Raw genomic sequence first — 22850 nt, 5'->3', positions numbered from 1 at the left:
ATATTTTTAGTAACCTGTGGTACTTTAAAATCAGAAAACTCTAGTTGTTGATTCCAGTGGAATTTAACTCTTGGACTGCAGTATGCAACCCCTTGTGGTCTTCCTGGGTAATTGTAATAATCTATTATTCATCAATAAAAAAAAACCCCAAAAGTACTTTCTACTTTACTTTATTTTAATTTTAGCTGGTGTTCAATTAAATGCATGCATCATAAGACTACAGTGCTACAAATGTTTCATGCTACAATAATACACTTATCCAAAAATTATCTTGATGTAAAAAATTAATGTTAGTAAAAAAAAACCATGCCCAAGCATAGGTCACACACCTTACTGGCCTATTGAAAGCCACACTTTTGGATATGGGTGGACGGACAATCCATCTAAGTTTTGTTCAACAATTTCTTTTCCCATCATTATATACATGGTTGGAAAATATTCAAGTCCAAGATAAAATCTATCTACCTACATCAGGGAAGCATTTAAAGTACATTTCTCGTACAACAATTCTTAAAAACTAATTTGTTAACTCCATTTAGTAGCTACCTACCCCGGTACATAATATCCGATAAATAAAAGCATTACGTAGTGTACAGATGGGAGGATATTAAATACTTTACCGTTCACACACACACCACAGAGGGAGTGATAATTTGCTGTTCACTTGCACCATAGAGGAGAAGTTGAATGCACCACAATGATCATAAACTTATAAAAATAAAGTATTTGCAATCCACTCACATCTTGGCTATATATTATTAAAATGCTGCGTTTAACAAATTAAAATAAAAAGTTGGGGAGCAGACACTTAATGTCACAGCCATACACTTTAATGTATTTGCAAGATTATTAAAATGTGCGTCTAACATGAATTAAAATAAAAAGGTGGGGAGCAGACACTTAATGTAACAGCCACGATAACAAGACAATAACATTGCAAGTATTACAGTATTTACATCTAAGCAACACAACTATTAAACTTGATTATTATGTATAGTACACTGTACTTAAAATAGGTTGAGATTACATCTGAGATTATCAAAAAGCAATTGTTTGTATCAAAAACATTAAAAATATGAAATGAAATTGAGAAATCATTTCTTTCCCTGACATAGTAAATTAACATTCATGATTCTAACAAATTGACAACTTAATGACATTGTCATACTGCGATTTTTTACAGAACATGTCAATTATTGTTATTGTCGAAGCTTATTCAGTGCAAGTTTAAATCCATTAACTTTGTAAATTTAATCCAACGATATATTTTTTATCCTAAGGCGGGCAATTTTGTATGGTTCTCACAGACGATGTAACCATAGACACCATTCCTGATTTCACTTCTAATATACCAAATTCAAAATTTCATTTCTATGTGAAACTAACAGACACCAAAAGACTATATTTATTCATCAACAAGTCTTCAGTTGACCAATTGATAATTAGATATTTAGGATAAGAATGTTCTCCAATATATTCCTGAAATGTTTTAAAAGACAAATATGTTCCAATCGCCATTTGTATTTTTTCATGGGGAAGTTTTACAAAAGATAGAGAACAAACAGATGTTGATATACTGTATTGTATCTTTGGTTAGGTACAGTCACTCTTTTCTATTCTTTCTATCTGTCTTACAGGCTTGCAATGTATCAGGAACATGGTATAATCTTGCAATGCATCAACTCATTCACATCAACAGGCACTTTGAAGATTCTTCTTCCTGAAAGAACAAAATATGAACACAATATAATAAATATACTCAGCAAATCATTTGAGACTTATTACACTAGAACCTCGTTTTTACGTACCTCGGTTATACGAACCCTCAGTTTTATGTACGCCTCATACGGACTATGACGTCATCAAAAACTCCCAAAATACTCAAAACGAACGACCCTTTTCAGGGCTAACACAATGTAAAAAGAGATTTGTTAGTTTCTGTCTGTTTATTATTTCAATACTATAAATAAGCAAACCATGGCATACGCAATGTATTTTCATTCAACAGCAACGTTGGTTGTGTCTAGGCCTAATTAACGGCACTTATAATCTACAACCATGTGGATTGAGCGAGATGAACAACTGCCATTGGTGCTCAAAATAATTTCTTTCCTTAGTTTCGTGCAATAAACTTGTCTGCTCGAATTTTCTACACAAAGTTTACTAAGCTGGGTAGGCATAATTTTGCATACAGTGCACATGGTTGTCTCAACACAACAAGAAAACACCAGAGCTCTGTTCAAAATATCCATGAAGGGGAATTCCTAAGTTACATCTTTGTTTTATAGGTAATCCTACAATATTTTCATGTTCTTCAAGTTAAAAGATGTAAAATGATGAATTAATATACTAGACACATGGTTTTATTTGAACACTTTATTATGACATTGTAAAATGAAAAAAGGAAAGTACATCTTTAAATGTTTTTCTTACCGGCTGATCACTGTAGCTAAATTCTCTTTTCAAGGATCTCGTAGCACTGGCCTGAAGGGGAAAAAAACACCATCAATATTGAGTAAAATATATAACTTAACTTGCATCAAACACACACATTTAACAGGGCCATAACCAGGATTTAATATTACCTGAGAGGAGAGCTAAATGTCAAGGAGGTGTTCTGGGGGTCTGGTGGAGGACAGAGGACAAACCCTCTTGAACAAAATCTTCCTAGCATAAAAATGGTGAATTTTGTCATTTTGATGTTACAGTTGAACTTGCTTACGTCGAATCCAAAATGCCAGTGAAATATTGTTTGACTTCGATAAAATTCAACTTACAGACTGTTAAATTTGGCATGTTAAATTAGACCAACTTTGAAATTATTTGACTTGGGTAAAGTCTACTTAAGCAAGTTTAACTGTATTTAAAGCAAAAGGAGGGAGTAGTTTGGTTTATCACGGGAGGTAGTACCTTACAGGAAAGCATTCTTTTATTGATAGGCTATAAAAGAGAATAAGAATTATAAACTATTGATATCATAAATTGTGAATACTTACTTCGCCATTACTATCCAGCAAGGTTGTGGTGATCTCATCTCCAGTACCCCACGATGGCCTGTTCTTTGCCAAAAGGTCTGAAGGGGGATTGTTGGCCTGACCACTACCGGATGACCACACCGTCACTTCTTGATTGCCCTTCAATATGTACTTGTTACTGAATTTATACGATACTTCGTCATCGCCGGCACAACTCTTCAGCATCCAGCCTCCCATTGGTTGATCCTGGAATGATATTAAACAGTTTTAATGGTTATATGTTGACTCGAAAAAATATGACAAATATTTTACCAAAAAACGGTTGAAAACAAAAACACCAAATAATTACCGAATCGGAAATGTTCTTCAACTTGATGAACTTTCCATCAATGCTGACCTCAACGATAGACACAGATCCGCTGGTATGTTCACTCTGAACAATGCTGGATGCATCACGTACACGGCGACGTTTGGCACGGAGCTGGCGCATTGGTGTGTGAGTCTTGGAGGCTCTTTTCTGAGATCTAGACTGACTTCTTGGTGGTGATGGAGTGATATTCAATCTAATAATGTAAGGTAATTACAATATGCAAATTAGGTAAATATTTCTATGTATTGTTAAAAATATATTGTCCTATACAAAATACCAATGACTGTAATTAAATTGGCTGCACGATGTATTATAACAATGTACACTGTTGAGTTTTTTTGTAATTATTTTGATTTATGTCGCAAAGTATGGTTCATCAAAAATCACAGGGAGGCTATACATGCATTGATTCTTATAACTTTATTGAATGGCATATATATAATTTTATTATATTTTTTTTATTATATTTATTATGAAGTGTTTGATTAGCGTAGATGCCTACTAACTACTAGGCCTAGTTGCCTTAGAAACTATCTACCCAAAAGAATTCTTTACATGGCTGTGATTTGACATCGGTCAAATTTCATTTATTTTCGCATTTGGAGACTTTTTTGATAAATTATCTGATTCTCATACAAAAATTTATTGGAAATTTAGGTCCTGTTCCGCAGTGAAAAATAACAAAATGGCCGTTTTTGGATAATTTATCTGATAAGTGCTGCGGAAACACGACCTTATTGAAAGAATTGCATTATTCTTTTCCTTCTAGAATAAGTTACAACTTGAAAGTTGTGGTCACAATATGAATTTTAGACTAATATTATTAACTAAATAGTTTATGTTAAACTTTCCACTTTGGAATATTCATATGACTTCATTTTTTGGATATATATGAAATTTTTTATGACAGAAAGTCGGATAATTGTAGACAATTATCCGACTGTGTGCATTGAAAATGTGACAACAACAATAACGTCGACAGACACCCAAACATACTCAGGCTACGGGCTTGTCACTTAACATCAAAGCCATTAATTAATCTTTTATAGGAGCCTGTCATCACCTAGCTACGGTGTCTCCTCCTCATCATAATTATTAATTGTCTATAGTAAAAGGAAAGCTATGAATTCAGAGTGTATTCATTCATTAATATATACGTCTCATAATGCACGATAGTGCATTTCAAAGCACCTAGAAAACAAAACTTTTCGAAGGAGGACCCCCAAACACCCGAAGTCTAAAATTTAGAACAAATTACGCTCTTTTCTCATGACCCAGCCCACGCTGGGACCCATCTGTGCAATAGTCAGGGTAAACTCTGGATCCGCATCTGTTCAAGTAGGCTACTACTGTAGTCATTGAAAAAATAAATCGAATATATAATAATAAAATCATTGAACCTTCGCTTGACTAACGACTAGTAATGTACGCTTGGCTAATTTATATGACCAAAATGAAAGTATTTTAATTGGGAAAACACTGCACTCTGCCTATGAAAGAGCTCAAGACAGGCCTGAAGAATAGTGACGTGCCTTAAATCATGGTATTATCTTTATACAATGCTTCCAGCACCAAAAGTTATCTGTACACTATATAAAGCCAAACAGTTGGTTGTCTGGAGCGAAAAAAAAACCTTTAAGGAAATCACACAGCTGGTTGTGCCCTTTTTCCTGCCCTGGCCCATGTAATCACAATTTGTATCATTATCATGTGGTTGTAACACAGGTTCTGACATTCAGGACAATCATCATTAGACTAGCTATGTGGGAAAATCTGCTGACTTACCTAACTTCCTCAGCTCCTAGAAGGTTGTCGTAAGCAGCAATCTCGGCATCGAGTGAGACTTTCGTTGCTAGCAAACTCTCATACTCCTTCAACTGTTCTTCTACTTGCTCTCGCAGGATGGTCACTTCTTCGTCACGTTCGTTCAGTGATATCTGATAGCTGTCACGGTTTTCTTTGTTCTGTCTCTCCAGATTCTTAATCCTCTTGTTCAAAATATCGTTCTATTAAAAAAGGTAGTTTTTCATTTGTTTAATCTTTACTATTTTATACCCTTTTATGTGTCTAAGATCAACATATTTTAGTTCAGTGATAAATTTTAAGTGGCGATTGAACCCACAGCCATGGGTCTGGTAATTAAACATTGTAACTATAATATATCAATCTAAATATCGACTCTCATTTGTTTATGTTTATCATAACTAGACGATGTCTGGATAAACACACTAATATAATAGACGCCATGTTCGTATCTGGTGTATTATTTATTAGCCGGTGTTTAATCACACAATAATCACATATAAATACACTAGAGTAACCATGGCATCATAACAACACTACTGCTTACCTCATTTTCCCATGTTGTGATCGTTTTCTCCAGCTTCTCAACAGTCACACGTGCATCACGAAGCTCCTCTTGGGCAGCTGATGCCAACTTGCGCTGTTGTTCTGCAATTCGCTTCAGATCATTGAACTAAACACAAATTTTAAAAATACGATTAAACACACTTTATTGTTACTTTGGTAGTAAGCAACTTTTGTTATAGTGATTTAGTTCACTTTTAGGTCCCGTCAGTTTTACCAATCTTCAATATTACATACAACCTATATCAATGACATCATCAATGTAGCAATACAACATAAAATGCTGATTTTCTATTACCTGTGTATGTCAAATGTGTAAATGTGATGGTTCATTATCAGGGTTCGAAATAACGCTGGTCCGCCGGCCAATGGCTAGTAAAATGCACGGCGGACCTGTTAATTATCCCAATAACAAGTCCGTGTGACCAGTTAAAATGTCAATGAAAGTCTGACGAAATACCTAAAGCTTTAATCATTGACCTCTTAACGATATCTTTACAAAATATTTCACACAGATAATGTCAACAAGATCGCTATTTTCTCTTTATTGTCCACTACGAACAGCCTCGGTCTCAGTCATTCAAGGCGAACCGATGAACATCACGCACTAGCCTAGACCATAGAGAGGAATCCATGGCTAGGCTAGAGACGTACAGAGGGAAATCACCTTCTCCGCATGTATAGCGACAAGGAGAAGTTGATTTCCGTCTGTGTTAGCACCGTGAAGTTAAAACATCCATGTCATGTATCCATCCCACAATGCAACGTGGGACAAAAAGTTAATAAACAACGCAACGATTTCCAGACAAAATGAACCGTTCGTACAGTCCCAATAGCATTGCCATGGAGATTATCTATTAATTAAAACGACACGCCAGTAAAATGTTAGATAAAGCAGGGAGTTGGATAAAGTCAAAGTTACACCTTTCATTGTTTTAATAAAGTGCATTATCGCCTATGAATACTTAAAAATCGACTGTAATCAACCTGAAATGAAAAAGGAACTCAAAGCAATTGTTTCTACGACGACTCTTTTTCAGTAGACGTTTAATTCGGATTTGGTATGTCATTAGATTTATATATCAGTCTACAACATGTAAATTACACTCACATTCCCCAAAAACATTGCTAATTACGGAGGGAATTTGTAGAGAATTAAATTTTAATTTGTTAGATTTATTTTTAGATTTTACTCTAAAATAAAACAAAACCACGAGGGTTTCTTATTCATTTTAATAAATTTGTTTAATTAAAAATTTATCGGTTTACACTATAGCTTGTTCCTGTCAGCAAGCTGTCACGCACTATGAAACTTTGGGCGATCTGACGTCACCACAGCCAAGCACATGGGATTTTTGCCCAGCAACATGACCCCACGAAAAAAATTAACCAATTAGCGGGCAGAGTTTAGGAGGCGCGACCTGATATTTACAACAAAGTCGCATCGTCGTGACCACGAAGAATGTGTTATGTTTACAGTTTAGAAAAAAAATGTCAGATCGAAAATGCACATAAAAAAAATATAAAAGCATTCATTTTATTGGTACAGTAATACAATTTGCTGTATACTACAGCTAAACAACAGGTACTGTACGTATTATATGTTAAATGTTAACTTTTTTCGTAGGCTAGTCATACCGAATTCACTGGGCTAGCTAGCCTATGCTGCTAAGCCTATTTTTATTTAGCTTCTAGGCCTAGGCTAGGCCCTAACTGGCCTGCCTTATTCGGAAAGGATTCAATAGAAATGTTCCACAAACCGATCTTTCCGGAAAACCGAACATCGTATTGTGAGAGTGCACTGTACATACCGATAGATTCCTGTATTTATATTTCCTGGCATAATTTCCCATACAGAGACAACAAAAAGATTTTTCTGTATCTGTCAGTGTTACTTCATCGGTGGTGGGGGGCAGCATGATTAGAATGTCAAAAATATGGTATTTGGGCCTTCCGAAGTTGGCAAGATAGTGGCTAGTGAAAGGGATTGAGGACCAGTAAAAATATTAATTCACTGGTCCACTTGGCTAGTTAAAAAAAACCTTAAGGGAAACCCCTGATTATTAGTACAATAATTCTGCCCTGCTCTGAGAAAAGGCATTAAGTACATTTTTTTCAAAATTGAGATTTTTAGCTTATGTGACTCCTGAATGTTTAATCTATCACCCTATTTTATCAAATTTCCAAAAATATGTCTGGAAATATGAAATTTTATTTTAAAATTGGGCATTATCTGCAAATTTCACTATAAATACTCTGAGAAAAGGCATTATGTGCACGAAGCCTTAGATACATGCATTGAACGCTTGACGCAAGGCAGATAGTAAGTAACCAATCAGATGCTAGTATAACGAATATCTAACTAATTAGCGTGGAATCCTTAGCAAATAATGCCTAATTAGTAACTGCTTTATTTAGAAGAATACTCTGAGAAAGTGCATTATCTGCTTTAAATTTTACGGCGTTTATTTATAATTCTGTGATTAATGAGATACTTTTTCTGAAATGATGCAAGTTACAGCGCAAGACATTTTTTAGAAGTCTTTTGGAAGAGTAAGTACAATATTGTATTTTATTATGTTTCATACCTATTAAGTATTAAATTTAGATTATTATTATTATTTAGTAGTATTATTTTTTGTTTTATCGACATTGTATGTTTTGTATTGTTTATTATTATTATTAGCACTGTTATTTTTACTATCATCATTATTATTACTCTTTCAGACAACCAAGAGGTAAACCAAAAATGGACAGACACAATTTTCGCCACCGAGATTGTAATCCACTTCGAGGAAGGGACATTGAGTAATGAAATTGTGAAAGAAAAAGTGTAAATAACTATTTAAAAAAAGTCGGAGCATTGTAATAAAACTTTTAAAATGTTTGGCACTCATTTGTATAACCTATGTTGTATTGTATCATTATCATTGTAAAGATAATAGTTGCAATGCATATTATAACTTAATAAATATAAATTAATTAATTTATAATTAAAATTAGCACACCATTTTTATATATATTTTTCTACATGTTATTGTTAATTAACAAGTTATTATCAATAAACTTTGAATTTGAAATTATAATGCTTTGTTTATTTTATTATTAGTCGATCGATTTAATTATTATGATAGGCCTATTCTAATTATCAATCGATAATGGTAATGATTATGATGATGATGATGATGATGATGATGATGGTGTGGATGATGATAATTAAGAGGATGAAGAGATTTAAAAATATGATGGCATGCTAGTTACCGAACCTTAGGTTTTTAAAAATTAAATAGAAGACTTTGCGGTTTCAACCATTTTAATATTTTTAAATATTAGTTTTCACTTGTTTTTGGAGCAAGATTTTTATAAAATATATGTTATAAATCTGTAGATTAAATTTCATATACATACATTTCAATAAATTAATAATTAATGCATGTTTATAAATACTTTTGCAGATAATGCCCAATTTCAAAAGTATTTATCTATATTCATAGTTATAAATACTCTGAAAAAAGGCATTATCTCCATTTTGGCCCCCTTAATAATAAAATTAATCAATGAAAAGTATGTGGCAATTTTTTTAATAATATATCTAAGCAAACCATAGTTTAACAAATTTTAAATAATTTGTACTTTTCTTGGGAAAAACTCAAACGCGTTTTGCTAATTTACTCAAAACTATGATTTTGTTACTTAATGCCTTTTCTCAGAGCAGGGCAGAATTGTTCTCCCATTTTTTCCCATTAAACACAAAATGTTGGTCCCAAATAGTACTGTAAATCCTTGAATAAGCACCACAGCACTTATAAAATTTTTGGAGGCTTCAGTGTTGCGCTTATTAAAAAAAATATTGGTGTTGCACTTTCCATGCCTGGGCCCAGGTTACCTATCATATGCCCTACATCATCGTAAATAAATGTTTATAAAGATATGCTTGTGGCCTCATTGTGTTATTTATTTATTTGAACACTGCATACATTGTATTTAAAACCCTGTTTCACAAAGTGTTTTATTACACAACACAGGGTGGTAATGTACTCTCGATTCAAAATAGAATAATCTTGAATAAGCGGTGCTAAAGCAGAAAAATCATGTTTGGTGCGACACTTATTCGAGAGCGGTGCTTATTTGAGGATTATGTTACATAAATTTCATAAGCAATGTATTCAGGGATACTTGAATGATAGAAATCTTGAATATTATCATCATAGTAACAAATTGCAAGTAACGAACGGGGTAACATTATTATCTCTACCATCATCTACAATGTTATTATTTTCACAAGAAATATGTGGGATAGTTTAACCTCACATCTACATACCTTGCTATCGTAAATGTATTCCGACTCTTTGCGCAACTGCTCCATTTGTTCTTCATGGTCAGCACGGAGGTCTTCCAGACTTTCTTGCAGACGATCATCATACTCTATGCGTCTACGGTTGTCAATTTCTGTGACTTCTTCCTGTCTGCGGACTTTTGTTTTCACCAGTTCCTAAAATAGTTACAGTATTATACATTACTTATAATCCATCTCCAAGCCACTTTATTGTTTTTATTTTTTTAAATTTCACGAGATCATGACCGTTTTACCCCTAATATTAAGACCAATATGTACTAATCCAATAAATGTTGTGATGATCCATGCATTACATGTTGCCCCACTAATAAAGTAACTGATAGAGGAGTAGTCATATGATTTACAATCTGTCAGTTACTTTGTTGGACATCCACAAGAGGCGTAATGCAATGCCTTCTTATGCAATAATAATAAAAAAAAAAAGTTCTTCAAATTTTTCAACTTGCTAAATCTTAGCACTAGGCCTAGATCTTATTTAGGTATTACTTACTTCTTTGTAGATATTTTCTTTGAAAGCGAGTTCCTCTTTCAAACTCTGAAATCGATTCTCAAGGTCAACTCTTAGAACAGTTTCTTCTTCCACCTTTTAAAGACATAAAAATACAGCTTTCTGGTTAACATAGTGTTCCTCCTTATTTAATATAACTTCAAGTCTCTCCTGTTGTGGTACAACAGAAAAGAGAAACATCCAAGCAAACTTCATAAATTATACAGCTAGTAAGATAGACATTGATATCCCAGAAACTGAGAATATTTAATTAGATAATAATTGCTTCTCATAATCAACAATTGTTCTTCCAGTGATAATAAAGTTTATGAATTCTCTGAGACGTAAGCCGGGGACATACTGCGCGGACGTGCACAACAGCTTACAGTATTATAATGACAATCTGCCACATCATGTTAACTGCTTTGCATCGTCAAGGGCTCAGAGAGAGTGGAGATAGACTTGTTGGCCAACCGTTAATAACAGTTGCCCGACACATTGTAAATCTGAATACAACTAACCTGTTTCTTAGCAACAGACAACTGCTTGTCCTTGTTCTGCAGGTTCTTCCTCAGGTCATTGTTGTCAGACTCCAGCTGACGGTTCTCACTCATGGTGGACTTAAGACGGGCATCCTTGTCTGCGAGTGAACCTTCAAGGTTGTGCAGCTTCTTCAAGTTGGATGCATGATCTTTCTCCAGCTTGTTAAATCTGAGAAACAGAAATACAAATAATATTTAATTGTTTAATTTAATTACTGTATATTTAATTCAAGCCATAGGTCTAGATAAATGTTGGTTACTCTACTACATGTGTGTGTTACTGCTACAAAAATTTTCAAATACAAGAGCAGGTCTCCAATCATAGGTTAATCGATATTTTAAAGCTAATGACCAATTGAGCTCTTTTAATTCCAAATGAATTGGGATGTTTGATTTTAGTGATCAAGACAAACTTAAGGAAATTTCTATTGTCAGTTTCTATTATGAAGGTGCAGTAGGCAAGTTACACAAGGCTGGTTCTCACTAGAGCCCTAGTATCCGGATCGGGAGCTAACCGTTAGCACGTATGTGAGAACGCCCGATCGGTTACCGCTAACGGTTAGCAAGTTGAGCGCGTTTCTAACATCAACCAATCACATGTACGCGTTTACAATTTCCAGATTCTTATTGGCCAGTGATTCGATCATCATATTCTTGGTATCTGGATCGGGATTTTCTTGTATTTACTTATATTTTATTTATGTGTCTTTGTTACTCATGAATGAACAGCAAACTAGTCAAGTGATACTCTTACAAAGTTTTTATTTATCTGGTAGTATGCCAATTTTTCACAAATTGTTTTCAAATGTGCTGAGTATTCGGTACATTTCCACGTCAGGTAGGGCAAAATTACACCTATGGGTCATTCCGTGCCAACTCAACAAATGGGATGGCTGGGTACCGTCTCTCGGATATAATGTACACCAACGTGTCTGACAAACAAACCCAAAATTTGACTTGCCAATTCCAAGTCGTTTAGAAGTTACGGCCATTTGAAATTTTAGGGTCATACCCCTTTTTAGCTCTTGCATTGCATTTTCAATTAGTCATATCTTCAAATAGAATAAAGATAATTAACTGAAAATTGATATCTAGACTAACTTTTGGCTGTAGAACAGGAATATAACATGACTTTTGGTATAACGGACACCATTACGAAAATATTGGTTCGTATTAAGACCTTAACTTATTTGGTTGCGTAATTTTTCTTCCATTTTTAGACCCCCATTAAAATACCCAAATCAGTTATTAAATGGGTCTTATGCAACAAATTATTAATATATAGTTGGAAATGTTTCACCACAAAAAATTCTGGATTGTTAACTTATCATTTTAGGGGGTGATCGTAGGTCAAAATGTCATTCGGGACAAAAAATGCCTCGTTTTCATGGTGACCTTTGACCCTGTGGGCAAGTACGCTTGTTCTTAAAACCTGCACCATTAATTAATTTATATATGATGATAAGATGTTCCAAATATCAGTTTGGTGTCTTTATCCCTTCATGTTTAAAAATTGATTTGAAAAGGGGTATATTTTTCAATTTGTGACAGTATCAGTGCGTAAATGTGACAAAATTAATTTTTGAATAACGATAATATTAAAAATAATGTGCCTATAATTCTAAAACAACTTTATGTGCTTATTTCAGGCATGCAATTCGTTAAGGGATATAGTGTTTCATTATTAAGATATGTCCCCCCAAAAATGGCCCAAGTACAAGAATTGCGCAATAAAATTGTATTACTGTTGATTTCAAATGAGCATAATATTATCCGTGTACTGTATAGAGCCGTGAAATCTTTCATTCTAGGACAACTTTTTGTGTTGATTTCAGTTATGCAGCCTGTTAAAGAGATGCCTTGTTTAATTAGTAAGATATTTTGCCCCAACAATGGCCCAAGTGCAAAATTGTGCAATAAAATTGTGTTTACTATATTATTGATTTCAAATGAGCATGATATTATCCATGTACTGTCTAGACAGCCATGAAACCCTTCCATTCTAGGACAACTTTTTGTGCTGATTTCAGGTATGCAGTTTGTTAAAGGGATACATTGTTTAATTAGTAGGTATTTTGCCTCTAAAATGGCCCCAAGTGCTAAAATTGCGCAATAACATTGTGCGACCATATATTGATATATTTCAAATGAGCATAACATTAACGGTGTACTGTTTAGAACCATGAAACCTTATATTCTAGTACACATTTGTATGCTTATTTAATTCATGACATCTGTTAAGGGACAGAGTGGTTAGTTAGTATGATATTTTGCACCAAAAAATGGCTCAAGTGCAAGAATTGCATGATAACATATATTTTAAATATGAGCACAATATTATCAGTGTACTACTCTCTATAGCCAATAAAACCTTTAATTCTAGGAAAACCTTTTATGCTTATTTCAGTCATGTAGTCTGGTAAGGAACACAGTCTTTTAATTAGTAAGATATTGGTACCGACCACAGAATTGTGAAATAACAGTGCTTTTTCACCATTCTCGCATAAGAGCCACTTTTGGAGGCCCAATATCTTAATTAAACATTGTGTCCCTTACCACCAGAGTGCATGATTGAAATAAGCACAAAAGGTTGTCTTTGAAGTAAAAGTTTCATGGCTCTAGACAGTACAATGTAAAATTTATGCTCATTTAAATTCAATGTCACACAATGTTATTGCTCGATTGTTGCTCTTGGCCATTTTTGGAGCAAACTATTTTACTAACTAAAGACTTTATCCCTTAACAGACTGAAATGAATTAAATAAGTGTACAAATGTGTACTAGATTATAAGTTTACATGGTTCTGAACTGTACACTGTTAATGTTATGCTCATTTTAAATATCAAAATAGTCGCACAACTGCAATTCTTGCGCTTGGAATTTAGATATAATACCTATGCTAAATTTACATTTAACATATTTAGCTATTAAAATGAATACACTTCCTTGTAATTTAAGGAAACAAAAATTTATAAATGGGCCTGAAGAAGTGTGTTTAGTTAAGTTGTTATTTATTTTTTTTGTTTATTAAATTGAAAGGGGGTATTATTCATATTGAATTTAAATAAACTGATTATTTATGTTGGAAAAAACTTACTAACAGTATTGTTGCTTGTTCTTTCTGTAGTGGTTAACGATAGTATTTAATTTAAATTTTACATGTACCATACCAAATTTTAGGGGAAATAAAACATCTAATACATCAGATCAGACATATTTTGTAAATATTTTATGAGAGTGAATGCAATAATGTTGCTAAATAATATAAACTATTATATATAAATTTTGTTTTGTTTTAAGTTATTTAAACATAATGGAATTTAAACCTCTAAATTCCTGGTGAAAATTCACTTTAATTTGTTCCTTAAGTAAAGAATAATGCATGCATTCTACTGGCAAAACTGGATATAATGCCTAACACCAGATTTTTCATGTTTCATTGGCTTTTGTTTTAATTTGGAAAAGCGCATTACGTCCATTTTGACTGGGTTATAGAAAAAAATATACAAAAAAGTACTTCAGTATGTTTTTCTGTTGTGTAATTAGTACATTTACACAAAAAATTCAATATAATTCATTTCCATAACAAAAGGCTAAGAAACACGTTTTGCTCAATATCTCAAAACTATGATTTTGGCTTATAATGCGTTCTTCACGGAAGTATATATGTTTCTCCTGACGCAAATCCAGTTATTGTCTATTATTCCATCACGACAATAGCAATTACTATCAACACTGCAGTACCCGCTGCTTACTTGGACTCGAATTCAACCCTGGCCATCAGGCGCAAGCTCGGTGGTCTAGAGGTACTATGCTAGGCTAGTGATCTGGAGATCGTGGGTTTGAGTCCCACCCGAGAACAACTTGAGATTTTTTTCGCAATTGTTTTCAAATGTACTGAGTATTCGGTCTATTTCCACGTCAGGTAGGGCAAAATTATACCTATACTTGTTTCTCCTGACGCAAATCCAGTTATTGTCTATTATTCCATCACGATAATAACAATTACTATTGATACTCTTACAATTGTACAATAATTTTGAGTGTACAGTATATTTGCCTACAGTATCCTTAAGGTTAGGGCTAGAATGCGCTCTCACTAATCATCACAAAAATTCTTTGTAGACAAAAAGGCATACTACCAGATAAATAAAAACTACCTACAAATAATGTTATCAATATTTTTAGGTAAATAAAGATAGTAAACTGTAATTCTACAGTATATGTACTTCTGGTTTCTTGATAATCTAGATTGATTAGTAATTAATATTACACTGTTAATTAATAATGATTAAGGCTATGAAAGTCCTTGCAAGTTGCACTCATGGTATCCTCAGGGTATTGTATTCTCATTGTAATGTTTTGTCGTACTGTTAACTGGAAAAAATTATATAAAAATAAAAAAATCAAATAAACCTATATACTACCTGTAAGTTTCAAATTTACTGAAACAATAGAATAGAGCAAGAGTGATCGCTCATGGTCCACACGCGTTCCTCCACGCTTTGATACGGTACAGGCGCAAGTTATTATATTGGGTTTTTTGGAAAAGCTAATAAAATAGAAATTTTTAAATAATTAAAAATGTTTATTTGTACAAAACAAGTTATTTAGAATGTTCATTTGTACAAAATTAAAATGTCTTAAAATTGAAAAAAATAGAATTTCTTAAAATTGGAAGAAAAAAAAATTGAATACCAAGATGCGATTTGAACTCACAACCTTAAGTTCTTTAGAACACATCCTTAACTGGCCGCGCCATCCATGCAACGTGCCCTATTAGTTGTAATGGCAGTAATGTACAGGTCTTGTTGAAACCCCTGTTTGGTTTTGTAGGTGTAGGGGGGACCCTGGTGTACAACTTGAAAAAACGTTTGTTGGAAATCACCTCTAGTTTATGTGTACAAAATTTCCTGCACGTCCGTTCAAAACTGGTGACGCTGGACACTTAAATTTCTGGTAACAAGAACAAGAACAGCAGTGAGGATCTGGAGTCAGCACCTTGCGCGGACCTAAAAAACCCCTATGTTTTACAAATTAATTAAATTTGTCTATTATTTGAATTGGCATTCATTAAAACAAATCACACGGTCTAGTTCCTATCCTGGGGTTATCAATGTTCTTGTGTTTAAGTTCTTTAATATATGTGGCAAAGACAAGCCAAACCAGTCACTCGTCGCAAATCGTGTTTCAGAGAAAATGGCCAAAACATGGTGGAATGTCAAATTTTTAAAAATCTATTTTATTGCACTAAACTAATCTTTACATATCTATACATCATTCTATTCTGTTATTTTCCCCATTTTCTATGTTAAAACAACACTTTTTAAGGATTTGATGCTAGTTTCTGCATGAGAAATGCATGAAATTGTAAACTTTAAAGGCTGATTTCTCATATATTGTTCTTTAAACAGCTGTATGTTTAAACGCTTGTTTTCCTAAGGAAATGTCCGATTTGAATGATTTTTTTACCATTTTATAGCTATTATTTTACTCTCTAACACTGTATTAATAACTCAAAATTGATTTTTGCGACGAGTGACTGGTTTGGCTTGTCTTTGCTGTTCCTCTTGTTCAGTAGGATGTCCATCAGTTCATTTCCTTTGTTAAACAGATTAGCGCAAATCTAGGCAACGACCTCTAGGGAAATTGTAGGACAGGACACAAAGCACTGGCTTACACCTGACTCAAGCACGTTCAGGGACTGCGATTGAAAATGCATTCTACCGTAATACCGTAACAATAAAAACAAACTAGTTATTCAAGAAATTAAAGAGTAAATGAACTTCAATGTTTTTTTTACACATATTTCAATACTGTTACAGTATATGTACAGTACTGTAGATTAAATCCAGTACTTTATCAATTATTCATAAAATTTTAGGTAGTTAAAGTTGAGTTGGATTAGGCAGCAACCTACAGTATAGTACATCTTTAACATCGCCACTGGTTCGTGATTCTCCTCACCCATCTATTGAGCTTGGGCCTACAGTATATACAGTATGCTCTGTACCGTAGGTCTCTGTTACTGTAGAGTAGACTAGTGACTTTCAGCACCTGATGATACGAAGGAACCATTCCGTTACTGTACGTATTCCACACCTGTCTATAAAGCTCGGGTCAATGCATTCAAACGTTGATTTGTCTTTCAAACTTGAAAGAAGTACAGTACATGGTATACTATGTACTTAAATATCAGATGATGTTATATCCTGGTAGGTAACAAGAATGCAAGTAATTTAAGCCACGGCTTTGTGGTTTCACTTCTAGTAGGCTGTTGTAAGAATTCGATCCAACTCGGCCACAAGTCAACTCGGCCACAAAAAGTTTGGCTACAGTCAACTCGGCCACAAGTCATCTCGGCCACAAATCAACTCGGTCATTTGCTGGAACTACATTGTACTAATTGTTATTATTATTGCTGTTATTATTGTTGTCATTGTTGTTATTATTATTGTTGTTTTTATTACCGTTAGTTTTAATATTAATTATTAGTCTTAGCATTAACATTATATAATGTTCAAATTTTTGCTGATATTATTATTATTACAGTACCATATAAATAATAAATAATTTTCGAATTTTTATTATTATTATTCATATTATTATTATTATTATTATTTATTAGTCTTAGTATTATAATTTTAATAATAGTAATTTAAAAAGTTGTTATAGGCGTTTTATTAGTATTTTTCTCATATTATTATTATTAATATTATTGTTGTTGTCACCTTTATTATCGATATTATTAGTTGATTGTTTATGGATCAATAATATCCTCTTTTTTGTTGCTTTTTGTTTTTCCCTCCTTTACATTTTCTTTGTTTATTTCTGTTGTTTGTTACTGCTTTTGCAGTTGATTGGTTAAAGGTAATTTTGTTGTTGTTGTTGTTGTTGAATTATTGTTGTTGTTAATTTGATTTTTTTAATTTGAGCTGATAATTTGTAGTTAAGATGTTGGATAAGAGTGCAAGTTTTTCTTGTTCGGGTTTATGCCCATTCTCTTTCCTGGCAATACTGTAACATGTCTTTTTGATGCCAAATAAATATTATTATTATTATTATTATTATTATTATTATTATTATTATTACCCTATACTAAGTAGGCCTAGTATTATAAGTATCATTATTATTATTATTACTAATTAGTATTACTATTATATAAAAATAAACATTATCTTTAATTTATTATTGTTGTATTATTGCTATTATCACCTTCAATATCGTTATTATCACTAATTAGTTATTAAAATACACAAATCAATCGTGATGTTGGTAGTTTATGAGTGAGATACTTACCTGGATAACCTTCCCTCCCTTCCTACCCTCGCCGTGATCGTGTCGATCTTTAGGGAATGAGGACGTTTGTTAGGGAGACGGTTCGCACGTGGCGCCTTGGGTCGGACTGTTCCATTTTTTTCGAAGGGGTGTTCCGTTTTGGGAACAATTTAGTTATTAAAATTGATATTTAAATATCGTTATTATTACCATACTAGTATTATTACTATTTGTTAAAATAAATATTACTATTAATGTTGTTGCTATTATCACATTTATTATCGTCATAATGACTAATTAGTATTATTAATGTAAATATTACTAATTTATTGTCATTATTGTTGTTTAATATTATTGTTGAAGTAGAATGTTGTGAGTAAACAGAAGACACACATTAATAAATAACTCTTTTTAATTCATAGGCAATAGCATTCAAATCTCTTTTGGTAGTGTGGTGGTCCTGTTTTACTAAAACATATTGTGTACTTTATTTCAATCATATATTGAAGAAAAAGGATGCAAAAACTTAGATTTACATTAAATAACTTGTGGCCGAGTTGACTTGTGGCTGAGTTGATTTGTGGCCGAGTTGATTTGTAGCCGAGTTGACTTGTGGCCGAGTTGGCTGTGGCCGAACTTTTTGTGGCCGAGTTGATTTGTGGCCGAGTTGATTTGTGGCCGAGTTGATTTGTGGCCGAGTTGATTTGTGGCCGAGTTGATTTGTGGCCGAGTTGATTTGTAGCCGAGTTGACTTGTGGCCGAGTTGACTTGTGGCCGAGTTGATTTGTGACCGAGTTGACCTGCACCCTGTTGTAATACAGGACACCTTTTAATTTCACTGGAGATGATACTGTACTTTACAGCTTGGATACATTATCTTTCTTACACTATCTGAATTGAATTTTTATGATGATCACAAGACATGCTGGGCGGGGTACTCCCACTCTTCATCAGAAAATTATAAAATAAACATACTGACCAGTTATGGAAATTATTAAGCTAAGTATCATGGATTATCGGTGATATCTCTAGTCTGTAAGATTACATAATGAACAATAAAATTTAAGTGTTTATATAGTATCTTGGTTAAATGACAGAGATTTTGTTCAAACAATAAATATAGATAATGAGATAAGGTTACTACTACCTTAGGCAAGTCCTAGAGTAACCTTGAGCCTAATGTGTACTTAAAAGAAATATACACTTGAGCCCTAAATAATAAATTTTAGATCGAACCATGCATGCTCATATCAAGGTCAATAGACAACAAAGATTGGATTGAATTTTTTCAGTTTGAAACAAGCCAACAAAAATCCATGGAAGTCTGATTTGGGGGGTCCTTCTGTTGTGTATTCTATTCTCATGGTCATACAGTATCTTTATATTGTTTTATATTATTTTAAAAACATCTTAATCAGTAATAAAATTCTATATTTTAAAAACAGATTTCTGAAAGCCGAATCTTAGGTCATAAAGTTACTGAAGCATGCAACAAATTAGACTATCCAATAAATTTGAAGTATCATGTGGCTGCGTTTCAGGTAGTATAGACTTTCAAATTAGGGATGGTTAACATTGAAAATTAATGACGTGTCAAATTTAAATTAATAACAGCTCAATACTTTACTTTTATTTCTTTACTGTGCTCAATAATCAATTAAGTGCACCAGTTAGTCAATAATGTTTACAAAACAAAATACTAAAATTGTATGTAAAAGAATGTGTCAAGAATGATTGTTAAACATGGTAATTACATCTCTACCTATTTTATGAATGGATCATGCTTCACTGGCCATTATCAGAATGTTCAAGCATGTGCCAGAGATAGCTAACCCCACATAATTGTGGTTTTATGTGGCCAAACTGGTCCCTTGGGATTTTTCTTTTATAATAAAAAGTGACTTTCTTAATATTTGCAAAATACATTTATTATTCATAAAATTCACAAAGTATGACAAAGAAATTTGTGGCATTAACCTTGTAAAATAATTCAGACTGTATACTGTAACACGATGAGTTCAAAAACTTACAGTATTCAAAAAATTACTTTTAATATTTTTAAGCAATCGTTACTTGTACTGTATAGCACAGTAACACTATCTTTCTCTACAAATAAGACTATTACAGTAGTATAGTAAAGCAGATAGTTTTTGAAGGTTCAGACAACCTGAGCCCCACCACTGGGGCAGAGGTACTCAACTTTATGGCACCATTACAGATACTGTAGATGGCTGGAAATGGCCCTTTCAGACAATCGATTTCATTGTAACTTTATTTTTTTTTATATAAATTTTTAAAAAATTAAAGGTTCTTCCCATCCCCAAATACACTTCTGTTTACAATACCTTTTTCTACCCAGACAGACACATCAGGAGGGGAAGTAAGCACATCACTGATTATTGAAAAATCCAAATGCTCTGTAAGGAGTTTTAATAAGACTACAGTAGTACGGTAACTGTGTAATTTTAAATATTCCTCCATCATGGTACAACTATTATTATTTGGTTGCAAGGTTGGAAGGTGCATTAAAAGCAGTTTTTTTCACAGAGTCCATGCCTAGACAAAAAGGCAGCTAGCCCTCAGTCACCGCACTCAATGTATTGTACTGTACATTCTTATTGTTTAATAACAATTACAGTAGGTTGCACTGTGCATTTTTAAATGCCTACAGTAAATCAAGACAGCGGTCTTCGTTTTCACTCTTCAAACATAATGTTGTCTTTTAATTTTTATTTCAAATTAAAAGATCCTCCCGCTAACATCAATTTATTAAAAAAAGATTATTAAAGTAAATGTTTTTTCTGTCCGTCCTTAATTTACACAACTCTGGCCTCTATATTTTTAGTTTGTTTTGTAACCAGGTTTTGGATGTAATGCTGTCGATCAAATGGTCTGGTCCTTGTCACGAAATCATCAGTTTGCCAATCCAAAACAATGATATAAATTCTATCAATCAGTTAAATCAATCGATCAGTTTTTTTTTCTATGATCAATCAATACCCACTTTTCCAAAATTCCATGGAGATTTGCCTAGTTATACGCATACGTAGTGCTTCCATCAAGTAAGACGATACCCTGGTTCATGTCAAACTTTTATCTAGATATTGATCCACTTAAATAATTAAAAGTTTGACGTGAACCAGTCAATTATAGCTAGATAAAGGCTTAAGTCGCTTATTGTTAAGTGTCATAACTTTACTAGAATAACGGTTAACCTGCTTAATGGTAAAGTTGACTAGGTTTACAAGAACATGATAAGCCAGCGTTGTTGTGTTGTACCACCATTATCATCTTCTGGCTGGCAACAACGTACTCCAACAATGCTAACAACAGCAGCTAAGTAGTCTCGTTAGTCTGGTTTTCAGAATTATTTATAATATTATGGGTAAAAACCCAGCAAACGTCCGTTTTACGAATAGTCGATATTACAAATGACCTTTGCATCATCGACCAAGTAATAATGTTAAAAAGTCCGATTGCGCACGTTTTTCAAAGTGATAATGTATATTTTTCTTAATAATAAAATATGATTTGTTGTATTTATTTATTGATAATTCAATCTTTTCAATTTCTGCTATAATAGTCGCTAACGAACTACCACCAACGCCAGTCGTTAAAATGAGCGCACAGGTTTACAATGACGAAATAAAAAAGTGTGTTGAAGTCAACTTATTTGACACCACGAAGCTAGATTTTCGCGAAGTGAATGTAAACAACACAATTCAGTGATCTAAAAACTGAAAAAAAAAACATAACATGACAGAAATTTCCTTAAAGTATACAGATACTTTAATGAGAAATAAAACAATATTGTGTTAAATGGGAGAATGCTAGCGATAAAAATAATTTGGTTTTTATCGAAGGTAAATTTAGCTAGGTCCTAGTAGTCTACCACTATTGCGGTAGACCACGCTGCTGCACTGTCGGTTGGTTCGTACTACCTGGTCGCCTATATCAATGGCAGAGGATAGCTAGGCTAGGTAGTGGGAACTGACACCTGATCTACAGTAGTTTACGAATTTGTAAATTTTTTTTTACGAATACCCCTTGGTATCTCCAGGCCTCCTGCTATTTTGCTGTTCCTTCGTTTGTTGCTGGCTATTTGAAAATCAATATTTCCTTGTGTTTCAAAAAGAAATGAAATATCTTCGAGTTCTCTTGGGGTAAATGTCCGATGATGCAGCGCGGTGCTTCTCCTTTCACAACAGCAATCGCGTGCTTGTCAAAAACATGTCGGCCTCATGAACTAGCACCGCACCACTGCACACAAAACATCTGCCCTCAACTTGAAGAAACATTCTCACTACGGTATAAACTTCATTGACCAGACACCTTGAATCAAATCAGCGTCGACCATTAACAATACACGATTACCCGTCGTTTGCCGTCAGTTTGCAGCTTACCCTGTTTTTACAAGGCTAACGAAATACCATGAGAGAAACACAAAATAGGCCTAGTGATCGTGAAGACAGTA

At 33.4% G+C, this 22850-nt stretch overlaps 1 protein-coding gene across 1 annotated transcript in view; it reads right to left on the bottom strand.

Moving 5' to 3' along the window:
* Positions 1 to 154: 154 nt before the first annotated feature.
* LOC117115561 (lamin-B1-like) overlaps positions 155 to 22850 on the bottom strand; it is a 24398-nt gene continuing 1702 nt past the window's right edge. The window contains exons 2-10 of the mRNA XM_033259411.1: positions 11078 to 11267; positions 10560 to 10652; positions 10034 to 10204; positions 5696 to 5821; positions 5131 to 5351; positions 3325 to 3538; positions 2997 to 3221; positions 2434 to 2484; positions 155 to 1720 (exon numbers count right to left, since the gene is read on the bottom strand). Of these exons, the coding sequence (XP_033115302.1) occupies positions 1688 to 1720; positions 2434 to 2484; positions 2997 to 3221; positions 3325 to 3538; positions 5131 to 5351; positions 5696 to 5821; positions 10034 to 10204; positions 10560 to 10652; positions 11078 to 11267 (1324 nt within the window). The 3' untranslated portion in view covers positions 155 to 1687. The remainder of the gene's footprint in view (positions 1721 to 2433; positions 2485 to 2996; positions 3222 to 3324; positions 3539 to 5130; positions 5352 to 5695; positions 5822 to 10033; positions 10205 to 10559; positions 10653 to 11077; positions 11268 to 22850) is intronic.

This window comes from Anneissia japonica, unplaced genomic scaffold (genome assembly GCF_011630105.1).
Source record: "Anneissia japonica isolate Jap-2015-1 unplaced genomic scaffold, ASM1163010v1 scaffold284824_len513422_cov204, whole genome shotgun sequence".
In the NCBI taxonomy this organism is placed as follows: Eukaryota; Metazoa; Echinodermata; class Crinoidea; order Comatulida; family Comatulidae; genus Anneissia; species Anneissia japonica.
This window is presented reverse-complemented; position numbering and strand designations above follow the sequence as displayed.